Source organism: Rhea pennata, chromosome 1 (assembly GCF_028389875.1).
Source record: "Rhea pennata isolate bPtePen1 chromosome 1, bPtePen1.pri, whole genome shotgun sequence".
Lineage (NCBI taxonomy): Eukaryota > Metazoa > Chordata > Aves > Rheiformes > Rheidae > Rhea > Rhea pennata.
In genome coordinates, this window is record NC_084663.1 from 127,968,665 (window position 1) to 127,987,116 (window position 18,452).

The 18,452-nt window shown below is 35.0% G+C and overlaps 1 protein-coding gene across 10 annotated transcripts in view; it reads left to right on the top strand.

The window, feature by feature from the left end:
• The window catches only part of DMD (dystrophin), a 1,316,389-nt gene that overhangs the window by 1,103,209 nt on the left and 194,728 nt on the right, over positions 1–18,452 (top strand). For all 10 annotated transcript variants that reach the window (XM_062600033.1, XM_062599961.1, XM_062599984.1 and 7 more), the window contains 3 exons: positions 1,250–1,406; positions 9,360–9,480; positions 10,256–10,521. In XM_062600033.1, coding sequence (XP_062456017.1) covers positions 1,250–1,406; positions 9,360–9,480; positions 10,256–10,521 — 544 coding nt within the window. The remainder of the gene's footprint in view (positions 1–1,249; positions 1,407–9,359; positions 9,481–10,255; positions 10,522–18,452) is intronic.

Sequence of the window (18,452 nt, forward strand, 5' to 3'; positions counted from 1 at the left end):
ATTGCTGGGCCCATATACTATTTTAAAGAAATAGAGCTGGTCTTTCCCTCAGTGATTCTTTGTTTCTATATCTAGACCTAGTAATAAGATCTGCAAAACACTGGAACATGTGAATGTTTATCACATTTCTTTATAGTCTGTTCTATATGAAGTATAGAAGTAGGGTTTTCACTGTCAGAAAATATATGACTTTATACGCAGTCTCTGAAAGTGCAGGGTAATGGTATATAAACAAAGCTGGAGGTTAGACAGAAAGAGTATGTTAAAATCTATTTTTATTTGCTACAACATTTTGATGTTTTGCTATTATATAGTACTGCTTTTGGTTTGAATTACTAAGATAAATTCTTAAGATACCTGAAAATGATTTAGGAATTTCTTCCTGGTCAGCAATTAAACAAAAGCAGTATTTTTTATAACAATTCATAAGTCTAGGAAGAGAAAATTTTAGTGTACTTCATCTATGGCATAAGCAAAGTTGAAGATCTGATCAATCCAGAGATGTTTCAGTCACATTTTTTCTCTACATATACAGCAGTTACTCAGCACTTCTATCTGAAGTATTAAAAAAAAAACCCCACATTTGCATGCACTTGCACACACACACAGAGGAAACATTTAGAAGATCATATGGCAGAGATCTTCCCTGCATAACGTAATATTCTGTTTTATAATTTTTTTAGTGATTTGATTAACTTTGTTTAAACCTCTCTTCAAATGGCACAAACATATGTGTAGTTGAAGGTGATTCTCCTAGGTTTAACAATTTCCTCATGATTTTTAAGGGAAAAGGAGGTGTTGAGCCTCTTATGATTGAGCAACCACATGAATCCTGTGAGAAGCAGAGTATTTTCTCTAATGGGTTAGAGAAGTACCAGCTCTTCTGTGAGATGAAAACTAGTCTCTGCATTTTAGACAGTCTCATTATCCTGAGAGATGAGCATGAGACTAGTGACATTGTACTAGTCCAGTATATATTTGAGATTTAGTATCGTACTAGTCCTTAGATAAAGAAAAAAGATTTAAAAAAAATGAAAAAAAAGATGAGAAAAGCAGGGATGTTTCAGGCCAGGACCATGGAATTAAATTTAGGTTAGTGTTGCCAAAGTCTGTTTCAAAGCTACTGAAGCCACTTAAAAATCATTGAATTAATGAAACACTAGGATCTTTATGAGAAAATGATGTTTGTAAAATTTTTTTTTGTTTTCACTGTGCCTGAAAATGTCTGATATTTAACACATGCTTTCAGATCCCATTTGGAAGCCAGTACAGACCAGTGGAAGCGTTTACATCTCTCTCTTCAGGAACTTTTGGCATGGCTGCAACTGAAGGAAGATGAATTGAAGCAGCAAGCACCCATTGGAGGAGATCTCCCCACTGTGCAGAAGCAGAATGATACTCACAGGGTATGATTTTTTTTTGAGTAATTTTTTGGTGGTTGTGTGTTGTTTTGCAGGTCAGTGTTGGATGAAATGCTCCTTTGTAGAAAAAGTAAGATACTATTTGAAATACATTTCAGAGAAAATAGAAAGTGACATTTTCACATCAGAATACTAGGTCAAAATTTTCAAATACAGCTTAGAAAATTAGTCTGTTGGAGAATGGCATATTTACTATCCGCTGCTTGGCTTTTTTGTAGAGCAACACAATGTTTTCATATACTAATCATAGACAGCTAGTTTTGATGGCTAGAACAAATGTAAATTTAATATTATTTCGGGACTAAATAAGTAGTTTTGAAAATTTGGTATTTTTCTAACTCATGCATTTTAATTTCATGTGTACTCTTTGAAACCCCATTTTGTCATGAAATTATCTTTTTTCTTTTTGAAATATTTGCAAAAACTGTATCTGATATCAGTCCTAATGAAGAACTGTTTATATCATGGAACTGTTATGGTAATTGGCTATAGTTATCTGCCTCATACTAGTCAGGTAATCCTTATGGAATAGCAATAGCAGAAATTCATATGGGAACTGGTCTTCTGGAGTTCACACTAATCTTTGTGGTAAAAAGGAATCTGAATCCAACACTTGTAATGACATTTTTTAAAAACCTACCAAATGAACAACTCCCAGATTAATGTAATCCTGCTGAATAAGTGTTCATACAAAGACTGACACATTTTTTGCAGGAAAAACATGCTTGAAGTATTTATTTCTATGTTAAATATTAAGTTCACATCTATCTTATGCTAACCTGTGGCTCATTTTGAGAAAACCGCTTTTAACTTGCTACACTTTTCTTCTGCAGTCTATTCAGGTCAGAATGTAAGAACAAAATTCTGGTACCTGAATAGTGCTTTTTTAACAGTGCTGTAAAGTATTGCACATTAGGAAATGTAGTGTTCTGATAAAATAAAGCTGAAGAATGGCTAAATGAAGCAATAAAGTGGGGAGACATATTCTGGACAGACAGAATAAGGAGCGTTGGGAAAGGGAACAAGGATAATATGCCCAACTTCAGCAACTCCTATTCTGTCTCTTATCAACCTGCTTAAATCCTACCTAACCCTCATGACAAGATTTCAGTTCCTTTGGTGGTAGCTTCTGATGTAAACTTTAATCCAGGAAGCACAAGTTGATAAGAAATGTGTGTAACAGAAACCAGACGTCAACCCTCCAGGACAGATCCTGATTCACTAGGAAGTTGGAAATAGAGAATTGGGGGGTTATTTTTCAGAGAAATATATAAAATTAAGCACAAAGGAACTGACTGATAGAAAGAAGCTGTCCTCTCAAGTTTAAAAGGTAGATACATCTAGTGATTGAAACATGTAGGTATTTATGCTACGTCATTTCTACTCTATACGTTATTCAATTTCATGGAATTTACATGGCTGTACCATTATATCTCTCCCCTCCTTCTTCCACGTGTGTCTTTCAGTAAAATAATCACATAGTAAGACCTTTTTTCTTCCTGTTTGGTGATAAAATGTACTTCACTGTAAAATCTAAAAAGACAATTTGAGCAAATGGGTTTTCTGTTGAATAATTTAAACTGTCAAAGTCAGACAACATGTAATGGGAGAAGAGCATGTCACAAAGCCAGCAATCATCCTCTCAAAATGTTCTGCTGCATATAAGTAACTTTCAGTTTCTGCAACTTTCCATAAAAGGCATTTTTCCTGAAGTTCCCAAATCTCTCATTTCAGAGCTGCCTGGAGAAATCTGAAGTCTGGAATTGTACCGTAAAATGAATCTTAAATGCGTGCATTTTTTCCATTCTTTGATAGATGTGTTACAGATATTGCTGTAGTAGATTGTCCTGCCTCATCCTGAAGGAGATATTTAAGAGCAAATAGTGAGAAAATCAAGTTTGGAAAGAAAACATGGCATATCTTGCTGCTTTAAGTTAATGGGAAACCTGGGGTTGTGAAAAGTCCAGAAATACTGTGTGCAACCAGTCCTGCCTTTTGGCATAGGCCGATGGGCATTTGTTCACAGTAGCAGACTGACGGAGGTAACGGCAACGGTTCCTCAAGGGACCATCTCCACCTAATGGGCAAAAATGCCAAAGTGAAGATTTTCTTTTCTAAGAAAATATAATGCTTTGTTGCAAGGGGTGGTATAGTCCAATTTTTTAGCTTTCTCCTCTGCTTACTGCTCAAGCAATTTAGAAAGAGGTCATATATACAGTGCATGTTTCTCAAAACTTTGCTTGGGACTTTCAGTATTATCATAGAAACAATGAGGCCAAAATGTCCAAGACTTTATGGAACACCATCCTATTTCCTTACCTTTCCCCCTCCAAAAACTAAGATGTATGAAGTGCTTGAGTTCTGTTTTAGCCAGCTGACTGTAGGAAGTACCATAAAGCAGTTGTAAAATTATAAAGCTAATCCAGGCCATCAGGATTCAGGAAACAACACAGATGTTGCCTTAATCCAGCATAGCATCAATCCAAAGACAAAAATGGAGATAAGGCAAGGATTTTTTGAATAATTGCAATAGAACTCTTCCCATTTGTATCGTATTTGAATATTTGAAAACGTTGTATTTCCTCCTAGAGCAAATAAATATTTTTTTCAACTGGATAAGTTACTTCTCATAAAAACTTAATATTGTATGTTGTCCTGTAAGTTTTTCAAGAAGTTCCCAGAATTCATCATTAAGTTAGCAAGATGTCAGTGATGGACTATGTGATCTCTCTGTTACTCACCTGTCAGTTGAAGTGTTTAAAACTGTTAGGGATGAAAAGTGTTGTATGAAAGTAAGGCACCATAAATGGGAGCAAAGTAACTTTACAAAACAGGTCTGCTCCCTTTTCCGTTTTACTTATCTTCTCTCCCACATGCAGATAGATACAGATGGAAATCTTTGGTCACAAATTCTAATCATTTCTTTATATCAAAGCTAGAACATTTTAGTTCTTGTTAAAAATACAGCTTCTTTTCTCATGCTGCAGCACTTTTGTAGTTTAATGTGAGGCCTTTCTAGTTGTAGGTGTTCTGATTCCCTGTGGAAAAAAGAACAAAATATAACCCTTGAAATTAGGTCGCCCTGTCTACCCTTCAAAGATGTCTTACAGAGAAGGAGGGAAGGATGATCAGTACAGAACTCTACCAACTTCAGGTTGTCTTTGACAAAAGCTGTATTGGCAGCTTAGGATTTTTCTACTGTATTTTTTCCCAGACACTATGGACTTTCTGTTACTCTAAAATTTCCTTTTAGAGAAGCAGACTTACAAAGGCTGTGTCCAAATGAATAGCTTAGCTCGTTCCTGAACTTCAGAAAAATGCTTTAAAAACAGGTTGTACTTCAAATGTAAAAATCTCTAGCTTACTTAAAACTGGATCCTTGTACTGGAAATATGGTGTTTCCAAAGCGTTGGGCAACTGCTCAAGACTAAAGTTTTAGCTCTCACTGTGTTGGCTGTGAAAGTAAAGAGTAGTGAAGTCTTGGTCTTGAGAAAGAGAATCTGATGAGTCTTCATTTGTTCTCCTGAATCTCAGTTCTGGAAATCAGTCCTTAATAAACAAGCTGAATCTCTACCTGCCCTGCCCAATCTTTCAAGTGGTCCAAACTTCTAGATTTGGTCTTTCTGTCTCGATACAGTACCCATCTCTTTGTGAAGATGGTTTTGGTTTTTTGTTGTTTTTTTCTTTGCCAGGAAATGTTGAAGACCAACTCAGGTAAGTTTCTGTTTACAGAAGAGAAAAACCCTCAGCAGAGGAACCTTATGTGTAAGCAGTGTAACTCATCACCTTTGATAAATGGAATGATGAATGCAAACAAAATTTTGTAGCTTTTTCTCTAGCAATATTACAAACTGTTTTTTTTTTTTCCTTAAAGGATATAATTTAAAAATCTTTTCTACCAATTTTTAATCTCTCTTTTTTTTGAATACCATTTGGAATACCTCAGAAATTCACAGCAGAGATAAAAAGAAGTAGGTTTTAAACTTTAGAATGCTGCTAGTTGCAAAGATTGGCTTTAAAAATTTTAAGAGTAGTATTTCAGATGAAAGTTACAAATGGTTCAATCGATGCCAGAAGAAAGCTTGAACTCAACTGAGAAAAAGATATCCATGTAGTCAGAGTCAACGTTCCATTATAAATGTGATGTGCTATTTAGACAAGCTGCTTTGGAATTTGTTATTACTACATCCACATAATCACTCTTTGTTTTAACTTAATATATATATTGGATTTTTTTTGATTGATTTTTGGCATCTGAAAAAATCATCATTTCTGTGCCAAAATCTTAGAATGCGGTGTTGTTCTTTTTAATCAGTAAACAAAAATACTCCTATTTATCAGAAAATTTTGTCTTTCAATTTTCTTTGCTTTATTGGGACTCATAATACGTTTTATTGAAATCATATGAGTAACTGTGTATATGTTATTGCTGATACTCAGTTTCCTGGATTGTGACTTAGGCACTATGTAGATACTCTGTTTTTTCTTTTGTTCTCTTAAGAATTGTAATACCTTCTGTGCAGTGATTGTATTAACAGCCTAAATAACATTTATGAATACACAGGTTAATTATGAAAAAAATCTCTAGAAAACCTTTCACATGAAAACTATAGAAACAATCCCCAAGAAGGAGTACAATTCCTGTTTAAAAACAGTTATTTGTTCTTGTGGCATTGCTGATACCTATTTTTTAAAGTTAAGGTCAAAATCCATTTTCAAAAAGCTTTCTATTTGGGAAACATCCTGAATTTGTTTAACTACACTCTTTCTATGTAAAATACATTAAGAACAGAAACATCTGCCTCTATAAGAGCAGATATTAATGCCAGTTTTACTAATACAACCCTGTTTTCTCATTATATTTTCATCTTTCAATTTAAACAATGTGTTTCTCCATCTGAAGAGATTTAAGGACACCCATGAGGGGCTAGTGGAGATCTGAGATAAGCTGATCAATATATGCATTATTAAAATGGTGGACAGAATGCCATTATTGCTGTAGTGTTGATGACAAATAGAGATGCTTAAATAAAGCAGGTTACTTGTTTTTTTGTCAGGTCATATATTATGCATGTTCGATTTCCTCTATGGTCATCACAAAGTGTGGAAGAAGTTCAGGAAATCAATAAAATTAGCCTGAAATCATTAGCTGTAAATTAGAATTTGTTTAAGCTAATTCTGTTATCGATAATGGTCTGCTTATTATAGAGATGTATATGTCAGGGCTTAAGGTGGGTAAATTCGTTTTTTCCAAAATAACAGAAAATGTCATTTATTGCTGCGTGTGCTCTTTTGTGGTAGCGTATGCATATTTCACCTGAAAAAATAAACAAACATACAAACAAAACCCAGTAAAGCTGGCTTTATCTTAAGATGGTGAGAAGCCTTTTGGAATGAGATAGTGTGAAATGAACATTCATTACTTTTAATGCTGTTCTGTGCTACCTAAGACTGTTGTAGACTGATACATTTTTTTTAATTCTCTCCTTTTTTTATTTCTTATGCTGAAAAACATTTAACCCACTGTGTAGACTTCTACAGATCAAATCTGCTTATAGAGGAGGCTGTTGATGTCACGTTTAGCTCTGTCGGATGAAAGCAAAACTCAGAATTCATAGGGGATCATTTTAAGTTAGACTACTTGAGCTGCAGACCTGCTGTACTCTAGCAGGACAGAGTGTGTAATGTGAAGTGGACACAAAAGCTAATTAAAAGAATAGATTTTCCTTGCTTGGAGGCATGAGAAAGCCTTGTTACATTTCTTCTTTACATTGTACTTTATGCAAGAGTCAAGAATGAGTTCTAAAAATTTCTAAATCTAAAAATACTTAAGTCAAGCAGTCTTACTTCTGGAGTAACCTCATTCTGTTTTTATGCAGAACATTGTCCAGTGGGTGTTTTCTTGTAATATGCAGTACTGTTCTTCCTTTGTGGAAATCAAAATGTTGACTCTTATGGGTGAACATAATTTTTTAAAGCATTTATCACAGATACTCATCTGACAATAGATTCCTACGTGATAACAGATACTCTGGTGAGAGGATCACAGTCTCATTGATGTCCATGCTATGCTGTTTCCTTCAAGAAAGCACATTTTGCTAAATGTTTTTCCTGATTTCATAATTAAGAACCTTATGGCCAATTCTTGACCATTTACTAAACAGTTTATTTAAATATTTGTGATAATATAATGTAGCTATTTGCTTCAGTTTACTTACCTGAAATGTATTAAGAATTTTTACCTGTAAATGTTCACATTATAAACATCAGGTGTTACTATTCATCCTGTTAAGTATTTTCTATACCTAGCATTCAATATCAAATATAATTCAAAGTGTAAGGAACTTTTTAATACTGAATTTATGATCTTGCATTAGTTTGCATGGTAATCCAAATTCTGTTCAATAATTAATTTAACTAAATTGGTGCATTTATTATGTAAGAAGTCTGTAGAACTCCTGTGTTGTAAAAAAAGTTTTCTAATCCCTAATCCTCATGAAATATGGATCTCCTTTTTGCGGTATTATTTTGCATATTACACTGCACTATTACTTTCTCATGTTTTACTACTCTGATGCTTGGTAACAGTATACCTTCAGTTTTGTTTTATAAACAGGGAAGAAAATTTTGCAATAAAACGGTGTAAAAGAAAATAAAGATAAATTCAATATAACATGCCAAAAATTGTGCAACTCTTAAGCCAGCTCTTGCCTGCAGCCCACATTTTGAATTCAGAATTGTCAAATCATGTATCATATATCATCATATTCATCTATCATATGTAGCACCACATTTTCTTTTAAAGAAGAAAAGAGGGCACTAAAATTGTTCAAAGAAACCTCAGTGTGAGAGAGTGCAGAACTGTTTCCACCTCCCAGCTCACATTTTAAATAAAACTGAGATTCATATAGTCTCCTATTCGTCCTAGTGTCATTGTATAATATCTGTAGCTTACTGAAACTTTTAAGTACCAACCTTCACAATTTCACAGATGGACATTTTAAAAACAGAGAATAGAATAGAGATAGTAGTAGGAGTTGTTGCTGGAGAAAGAAAAATGCAAATAGGGGACACGAAAATAGACAAGAAAGAAGACAGGGACCAAAAAGTATATGACAGAAGAGGAAGAGAGACAAGAGTGAGAAATAGAGTCAGCTTGAAAAGGGAACAGAGTTTACTACTGAGCAATGTTAAGTGCAAAGTTATGGAAATTATTAAAAAATACTAAGAGCTACTTTCTACCCTTTGATTTTTATGCATGCTTCCCACCAAAATTACAGCCAGCTCTACAGCAGATGTAGGCTAGATTCTATTTCTAAATTTTCACCTGGCCTTGGTTCTTCATTTCAGAAATCTCCTTAGTTCATTTAACTTTGGAAAAGGTGCAGCTACATCAGTAATAGCAAGGAGAGGATATACTGGATTTTTTTTTTTTTTTTAGCTCATTGGTAAAGGGTAGCATGGCAGTATCTGCAGATCCCCCTTTTTCCCGCTTATGGTAGAGCAGTTGCCAGCAGCAGTAGCAAAGTGCTAGCTGTGAGCCGCGTTGGATTTGCCATCACATTGTGGGAAATCTCTCTCTCAAGAAGCATTCACTATGCCAGTGCTGTTCGGTACAGAGCCAGCTGAAGCCTTGCCCCTTCCAGCAAGGTGGTGGAGTTTGACTCTGACTTTAATCAGCATAGGGGTCCCTCTCACAGTGACCGACTTAATCAGCAACCTTGGGTGCTTTGCAACACACGGCCAATATATTGCCCCTTTGAAAACATTTCAGGTTAATAAAAGCAAAAGATTATCTCCTTTAGATTTTTTGGCAACTACTTGTGGTAACACACATGGAAGCTGTGGTTGGAAATTTTGTTCTTAAAGTGACAAAAACAAGGGCTAGCGCTCAGTATTTAATTATTTCATTTACGATATTTTTATCTCATCTCACAGACTTTCAAGAGGGAGCTGAAGACAAAAGAGCCTGTTATCCTGAGTGCGCTTGAGACCGTGCGAACGCTTCCAGCAGAGCAGCCGGCCGAGGGACTGGAGAAGCTCTATCAGGAGCCGAGAGGTAACTGAAGAAAGCGCTAGTAACGCACAGCTAGAAAGTTCGGTGGTGACCAACAGTGATTAAACAAATTCTGCTTGTCTTTGTGAGAGCCGTCCTTACGCACTCCAAGCTGAATCCCCGTATTCAGAAACTGAGCTAAAAATACAGATGAAAGAAACCCTTAGTGATCCTTCCGAACACTGCAGAGCTAAACAGATATGCATATTTATAAGTAGATGCTGAAACTGGCTTTAAACCTTCTGGGCCCCTTTTGGGCCTATATATAACTAGACCTATCTGAGGCCTAAAAGCTGACTGAAGAAAGCCGCAGTTTAACCTACACTTCAAATTGTAGTTTAAGCTACAGAAGCAACAGTTTGTTTAGAAACTGGATATCAGGTGTCAAGCAGATCAAAAGCGTCTGTTGAATCTTGAGGGACCAGTTCAGCAAAGCTCCCAGATCCATTCAGCTCTAGCAAAAGATTCACACTGGTTAATGTTTAGGTATGTGCAAAGCTATTTTGCTGAATCAGGATAGAGCTAGCAGACATGCAAGGTGTAGTGGAAAGTTTAAAAATGCATTTAAGTACTTTAATGCATGTTTGGGAGGTCTGCGTTACAGAAAGACTTAAATTTGTTGAGAGATTTTCAAATTAGCATACATTAGTGAAATAAGCTGTCTTTGGTTATGAATAGTTTCATACTGAGCTTTGAACCTTTGAGCCTTACCCAGATGGCAGTTGTTTATCTTTTAAGACAGAATATGCCCTAAAAGCCTGTTGAATCTCACATTTAGAGCTATCACCTGAGGAAAAGGCCCAGAATGTCGCTAAACTTCTCCGGAGGCAGGCAGAGGTCAAAACGGAATGGGATAAGCTGAATCTAAATTCTGCTGATTGGCAAAAGAAGATAGATGATGCCCTCGAAAGACTGCAGGGGCTTCAAGAGGCAATGGATGAGCTGGACCTGAAACTACGCCAGGCTGAAGTGTTCAAGGGATCCTGGCAGCCGGTGGGGGATCTGCTAATAGACTCTCTGCAAGACCACTTAGAAAAAGTCAAGGTATGTTTCAGTATAAAAGTATTTTTGAACATAAAATAGAATTGACTGGTTCATTGTGTGACCCCAATATTGAGAATTAACCTTTAAAATCAAAAAAGTGATACCTTCCTAATTACACTGTTTTACATTAAAAAAAGGAAAGAAAATATGATTTCTGCAATTAAACTGGAATGGAGTCAAAACTGAGTATATATTTTGACAATATAGGTTAAAAAAAAACACTACAGGAATGTGTGAATACCCTCAGTACACCTAGTATTAACTCAGGAAATACAGAGTTAAAACTAAAGAAATCAAAATAGAGTAGATAGGAGAATTTATGCTAAAAGCATGCAAAAGTATTTCATTCCTTTATTGTATTTTGGAAGCATGATGAGTGCATAATTGTATCTGTACATGTAGAGTAGATTTTTAATAAAGCGTATGATTTTGTTGCTGTTCTGTCACACTGAAGGTATTTTCTGTCTGTCCTATTACACAGATTGACCTCATACTCAAGATCATTTCAAAAAATGAAATACTTGGAAAACGTGTCATTATTTTCTGTAACTTAATGCTTATCTGTTTTCAAGGGTAAAATGATAAAGTCGTTGCTTGTTGAGGAACTTGTGACCACTTGTCCTCTTTCAGCCTGACTGCCATGGCCAGGCTTTGTAACCACTCCAGGAATCCCTGCAGCTAAAGCATAGTAGAGGTGGTTGCCTCTTTGGTAAGAGCGAAGTGCCTCAGTTTCGTTCACGCAAGTGGAACATCAGGCATTTTGAAAGAGACCCGCACTGACTTTTGTTTTCTCTGCTGGAACATTGGGATATAAGGAGGAGAAAATAAAATGACTAATGAAAAAAAAAAGAAAAAAAAACAGAAAAGAAAAAGAAAGAAAAAAGAAAAAAAAAAGCTTTTAAAAATCAAATGTATTCTTTTACAAAAAAAAAAGAAGTCCTTCCTTGAGTTTTAATCACATAAAAAGTTTAAGGCTCCCTGTACAAGTAGTGCACAGGACAAATAAAGTACTTGGTACTGATCAACAACTAGCTGCAAAATCTGTTTTTGTTCATTTAAGCTCATAAATGAACAGAATAGATCTAGTTATAAATTCTCAGAAAATGCCTTCTATTATACCCATGGAAATTTTTTTGTAATTCTGGAAAAGATGTTCTCAACCTTTCCTAGGTAACAGAAAAATTGAATCTCTGATATTACTAGAAAACACAGCATGTTGCTTAGTTCTAAAGCTGTGACCATAACGATTGACTCCATAATTATAGTGCTGAATCCTGCCACAGTTTAGAAGAAAACAATACCTGTCATCTAACAGAGTAAAATTCTAATAATGGCCATGATAATAAGGAAACTTAAAGCTTATGAAATCCTGAGGCAATGTATAATGAGAGATTTCTGTTTACTCCTTCTGAAGTCTTAATATCAGGGACAAGCAGAAACCAAAAATTTTGTTTCAATATTTAAAATTAGACCTACCACCTACCCCCCAGATTTTGGTCTCATCTGACCCATACTTACTTAAAATATATATGTATATTAGTCCTAACAAGAGATTTTAGTCCATTACCAGTTAAATGATAAATGAAAAAAAGCATACAGAATATTGTCCAGTCCGTAAAACTTTCCATATCATAGTTGACAATTACAGTGTACTAAAGTGATACTGAACTTCCATCAGCTTCTGAGCGAGGATGATCAGTACAGCTTGGGTAATGTGAAAATGCAGTAGGCCAAGGGTTGAATAATATTAACAGTCTGAAAAGTACAGTAACTGTCTCGAAATGTGTTGCCTAGAGGCTATTTATTGCTCTAAATATATGCAGTTCCAACATAGGTGCTAAAGACAGTATACAAGCTGGGCAATGTAATCTGTAATGTAATGTAAATGTAATTGTATATGTAATTATTTTTGAAATGAATATCCAACAAGAAAGCTGCAATTGTATCTGCAGTTTGAAACCTAGCCTCATAAATTTGTACATGTGTATTTAGGTTTTACCTCACTCATGTATTCATATTTATGAGATCTGTTTTTTCTTAGAATGAAATGTTTCTAGAAAGTTACAAATCATGGACTATAATTTCTGTAACTCTAAAATACAATATGTGCGGAAGCTTAAAAGTTTTCATGTGTGCATTTCAGTTTAAATAACTACCAAGTAGCTAGAGCATAGGAACTTCAATCTTGAGCCTTTGCATTCTTAGTGTATCAACCTAAAGTGTACAAATATTTAAAATATACCTACAATAGTAGGTATAAATAGTAGGTAATCATTGCCTTTAAATTTTTCAAAGCCTGAAAAAGAGGACTTAATGTGCAGAATATTTATCTGTGACAGGGGCAATAAAACATGGTTGTAGCGCAGTATTTACATTGGACGTAATTAAAACATGATTGTAGCCCAGTATTTACATTGGACATAATTAATTGCTGGATAGTTAGTTCATTTCTGGTTTATCCATTGTCTTGATAAGTTCAGTTGTCAGCATTATTACTATCTCAATAATGATCAAATATAGACAGATTTTTATTTTTCCCTTTATTTTGTTAAAATGAAACCCAAACAGTTAGGAGTTTTTTGTTTCATTTCCACAGCTATCAAAGATCTAAGAGAGGGATTTTATTTTGGCTGCCTCTCTGTACAATAAGCTAAAACGGATCAAGTCCTTTCTACAAAATGTTATGCATGTTTATTTCCTTCACAAGATATTAACAACTACATTAAAAACAAAAGCTTGCAATAACAGTAGTACATTTGTAGTTACTTGGACAGGCAAAATTGTTGCTTTGAGATGAGCATCAGTTACTATAGTTCCCTTTCTCACAGTTTTCTTCGGTTGTAGTTACTGGAGCTGTCAAGGTCATGGTGCAATGTTGAATGTACCACACCAGAACTGATCCTTGATCATGTGTTAGTTGTATTATGCAAGATGGACATTCCTGTGGCCAAGCTATTTGGGACCTATTTCAGTTGAAATGTAAACACAAAATTGTTTGAGGGAAATGCATGCCTTATTGTACAGCTGTTCCGCATCTCAGACTGTGAGGCCAAGAAAGAATTAGTTTCACAAACCTCCTCACCAAGCATACTACCTAGACCACAGATCATCTATAATCAGCATATTCTTCAGAGAACATGCTTCTCCGTCCTGTTTTCTCTATTATTATCCTTCTTTCCTTTTCCCATATGGATAATCTTATCTGCAGACTGAACTGCAACTTACTTTTTAATGACACACACCTCTTTCTCTATTCCAAGCATATCTTTCTGTCCATTTAAATCCAGACATTGTCACATAGCTGTCTTAAAGTCATTTCTAGCCCAAATGGATCTATTAATTGTCCTCTCATGTCCTTTGGCTGATCATTTTGATTGTAGCTCAGATGATATTTTAGGCATGACCTTGAATTTCTGCTTCTCTCCACAGTGATGTTTATCGGTCAATACCATAAAAGTCTCTCCTTCAGACTGACTAGAGCACTTAGGCTGACATCACTCCACTCCTCAGTCATTACACTGAGCTTTTCCTGGTCTTCTTATATGCAGTAGTACCTCCCTCATCCATTTAGTAGGCTCTTACTTGGAAGAACGACCTTTCCACTCTTTCTCCAGAAAATACCCTCTTTTGCTCTGATACCAGCCAAAACCTTGTTTACGGTTATGCTACTGTTGTGCAACGATCATTGGATGTCTGTAGCCTTGGATGTCTATTGTCCGTCTGTAGCCATCTGCTGAGAAATACTGATGAGCAATGATGCTGTTGAGTATTCACAGGAGTCCTCTGAAGAAGTTTTGGGTTTTGACACGTCTAGGCTCAGAGAAATCCTTAAAAAAAAAAAAAAAAAAAAGAATAAGAAGCTGCTGTTTTGGGGTACTGCATTCAGAATTTTGTGACTGTGAAGGCAACGTACAGCTTATTTATTAGTAAAGGTAGTTTAACTACTGCAACGTGCTAATGAAAACACAGTGCAAAGCAATTATTTATGCTAGTGATGTGCTACCCTATCACAATTGGCATAAAATTGCTTCAGTTATTAGCAATTCACTTTTCAGACATGCATAGCACTGTAAGTGAACAGCAGAGCCTTTAGACTGCATGGAGGAACAGAGCTCTTTTCTGAGCCACTGTAAAAGTAAATATAGTCCGGAACAGGAAGGGGTTAGGTGTGGACTCTCTAGTTTAAAATAGAAGTATCTATCTCAGGGACACCTGCCAAATGAAAACTGAATTGTGTAGCCCTATATTCAAGTAACTCCATTATGTTACAGAATGATTTGTTCTCCTTTATTGTCAAATAAAGAGGGCACCTTGACTCAATGTGATGATTGTTAACTGTGAAAGGCAGAGCAGAATTCAGAGAGATAAGCCTTGTATTTTCCTGTGAGCAAGCTTCGCAGAAGTCTTAATCTTGCCTCTCTAGAGCTGGCAGTGATTGTTGCAGATTCACTTTTACATTTGTGAATAAAGCAGCTTCACAGAATGACTATGAAATATTTTCATGGAGGCTGTTAAGTTTTCTTTTAAATTCTCTTGTTACAGCTTGTTACTCATTTTTTACTATTTTTTTCTGCAAAATTATGAAGTGGCAATGAGAAATTCACATGAGCAGTATATAAGTAATCCTTTTTTTCTGAGCTGTCAGGCCTGAATTATATGCCTGAATTATATGCTGTTTATTCCAGGCTTTCTTCAGCATAATTGGCAGTTGTGGCCAACTTCATGTCGCTGACAAATGTTCACTGGAAAGTGTCCACCTGAAATGTCTTTCTAATTTGTGAACTGGATAGAATTTACACTTATGCACAGATGAGAAATGGATTGACCTGCTTGTCATCTACTCCAAGATGATTTTCTGTGTGTACTCAATCCCTTTGTCCCTAGGCATCTCTTCTCTAAATGAGGCAAAATGTAAGACAACACTGTAAAATAATTGGCCTAAATTTCAGTTGTGTTCTTATGTGGGCACGGAAAGAAAGGAAATAGATTTGTCAAGGTTAAAATACTGTATTCTTACAAACACTTAAATACTCAATCAGCAACCTGAACTAATGGACTGCATAAGCATAGGCAGCTCTTAAGGAAAAAAAAAAATCCTTCTATATGCTTCCATACTTCATTTTGGTACTATTCAGCTACTGCTGTGCTGAAAAGAGGTGTTTCAGTAAAGTGGACTCTTACGGTGCTATTGTGAGGGAGCTCTGCTGAGAGCAGCCTTCAGTGGACATTTTGAGAGCAGAGTTGTTGAATTTCTAATGTGTACTCTCAATCACAGTAAAATAGAACATTAAAAACCCTCAAAAATTATTTGAGATAGTTAGGTAATGCATAGGATGCTTAGGATAATCTTTTGTCCTTCCTGAAGAAAGAATGATTTTTGGCAGGAATTAGTAGAGGTCATAGATGGAAGAATTAACGAATGACACCTGAAAACAAGAAAATAATCCACATTCATCCACTGCTAGCAAACGAGATGTGTACTGGATGTGAGGAGCTCAATTTTAAATAGCTCTGTAGGAACTATACAAGATATAATTACCTGGAAGATGTATTGAATAAGCCGAACTTCCAGCCCGCTGAGTATCAGCAATACAAGATCCATGCTAGAGCAGATTGTGGTGTGATGTCCATGAGCCTGTTAATTTTATGCTAATAAGAAAGTAGAGTGAGGGTTTTTCTGTGTAAGTCAGCAGAGCTCCTACAGTCTGGTCTGTAAGTTAAAAAGACATTATTACACCGACAGTGCCTTTTAAGATCTTTCTTTGCTGATGGAATCTATTCTTTAAAAAATTCATTTTTCATATGGATTCCATATAAAATGCAGATTTCATATGTCTAAATCCACCAGGACACTTTGACAACCTGCAGATGTTCTTATTTATATTGACTTTTAAGTATATTTTTGCAAATTTAAAATTTTGTAGTGTTTGCTGTGATGAAAGCAATAGTCAAAGTTCATTGAATCTGTTAGTAAATTGGCTTTCAAGATGTTGTAAAACATCAAAGACTATTCAACAGATCACCAAATTGGTTGCATAGCCTGGCCATGCCATTTTTATTACTAAAAATGTAATTTTGTACAATAGACAGTTCAATAGCATTATTCTGCTGTCACTGTTGGAGGCAGGTTTAATTTGCTAAGGTTCTTTTAAATATTAAATTGAGTTAAAAACCATGGAGTGCTTCATCATGTAGTTGTACCTGCTTAAGTTAGTTTTGCTACGGTTCTTATTTTGTTGAAGATGAAAGTTATTTGGTCTTGTTTTGTGGTCTTTTAATCTCATCTTAACAGTTTATAAGTTAAATTATATTCTCCCATGAAAAGAAATATAATCACAAGTGGTTATTTAATATATAATAACCATGCATTTGTGACTGATACAGATTTCAGCTGAGGTCCCATCTCCTTTTATTTGTTGCTGTGTAATCAGTCACGAAAGACTGGAGAGTTTGTTATGGCAGTAAACCATAAGTAAGTCCATTTTAAATACATAAAGCAAACCATCTCTCTGCCTGTTTGTTTTTGCAATAGCAAGGCTATACATTTTTGATCTGGTACTTAGATGCTACCACTTCAATTACAGTGAATGTCTTATGGAGACTAAATTACATATTTTTTAATCTGTATCATGCTACCTATTTTAAGCAAAAAGTGTCAGTTTCTTTTCTTTCTTCCTTAGGAATAATAAGAAAAGATGGGCAGGCAGGAAAGTGAAATCCTAGAGTAGTCTTCAAAAGTAAGAGCACCCGTGACTATACAATTTGTTAGGGAACAGTAGCATCATTGTGGTACAGAAATATTAATATTGTTCTGCTAACAAAGAACAAACAAAAAGTTGGTGAGTTTTGAGGTTTTTTTTTTTTTTTTTTTTTTTTTTTTTTTTTGATTAGCTGTCTTGAGAATCACAAATATTAGACTACAAGGTCTCTGGAAATATGGGAAAATTTAGCAAAGGAACTAGGACATGAGCTCCAGCTGCTTCAGATTTCACTAAATCAGCTGTATTCTTCACATGTGCACATGTGCCCGTAGCAGCCTACCTGATCTGGCTTGAAGTAAGAGACTACTCTACATAAAGATTTTTATAAAACAAGTCTGCTGGTATTCATGAAAGATAAAAGCTATAGACTAAAGTTCTGTTGAAAGGAGAATGAGGACAACCAACTTCACAGAAAAGCTTTATGGCAGCAGTACAATGTATTCGATATGAAGTATTTCATATATTTTTATCACATTTTTGTTACATTTATCATAGCTTTGTGACTAGTATTTGTGAGAAACACTTATATTTGTTGGTTGATATAAGATGAGCTGTGGTCTGTCCTGTACTGCAGACACTAGTAAGTAACTGGTGATTTATTAGAGAAATTTATAGCATTTATATAGATTTTTTCATATGATATACAGATCACACCATACATGTGTTTGTGAGCGTGCATCTGTGTGTATGTATACATGCGCATCTGTGTGTTTATGTATACATAATAGTTAAAAACAGTTTTCCAAAAAAAGTTATCAGGAAAGTGATAATCCATAAACTTACCTTGTTTAATTTATTGCATAATTAATTTCATTCTTATTCTTAATGATGTTTTCATGTTTTGCATTCTTTTGTAAAATAGCTTATTTTTTTTTGGATGACTTATTCTTACATTGGATTATATTAGGTATAATATACCTAATAAAGTATAGAAAAAGATTGTAAGAAAAATATTGTAAGACCAAAACGAATAATACTTTGGATATAAATATTTACCAGCAAATTGTTGTGCATAATTTTATTTACACAAATATTGATAGAACAGCGTAACTGTTTTCCCTTCAGGGATAGGCCCATAATCTAAATAATATTACAAACCTTTTTCTTGACACTGAAAAGGGTTGAAAAACTACTGAACTCTAAAGAAGAACAAGGTGAGCAGTAAAACTG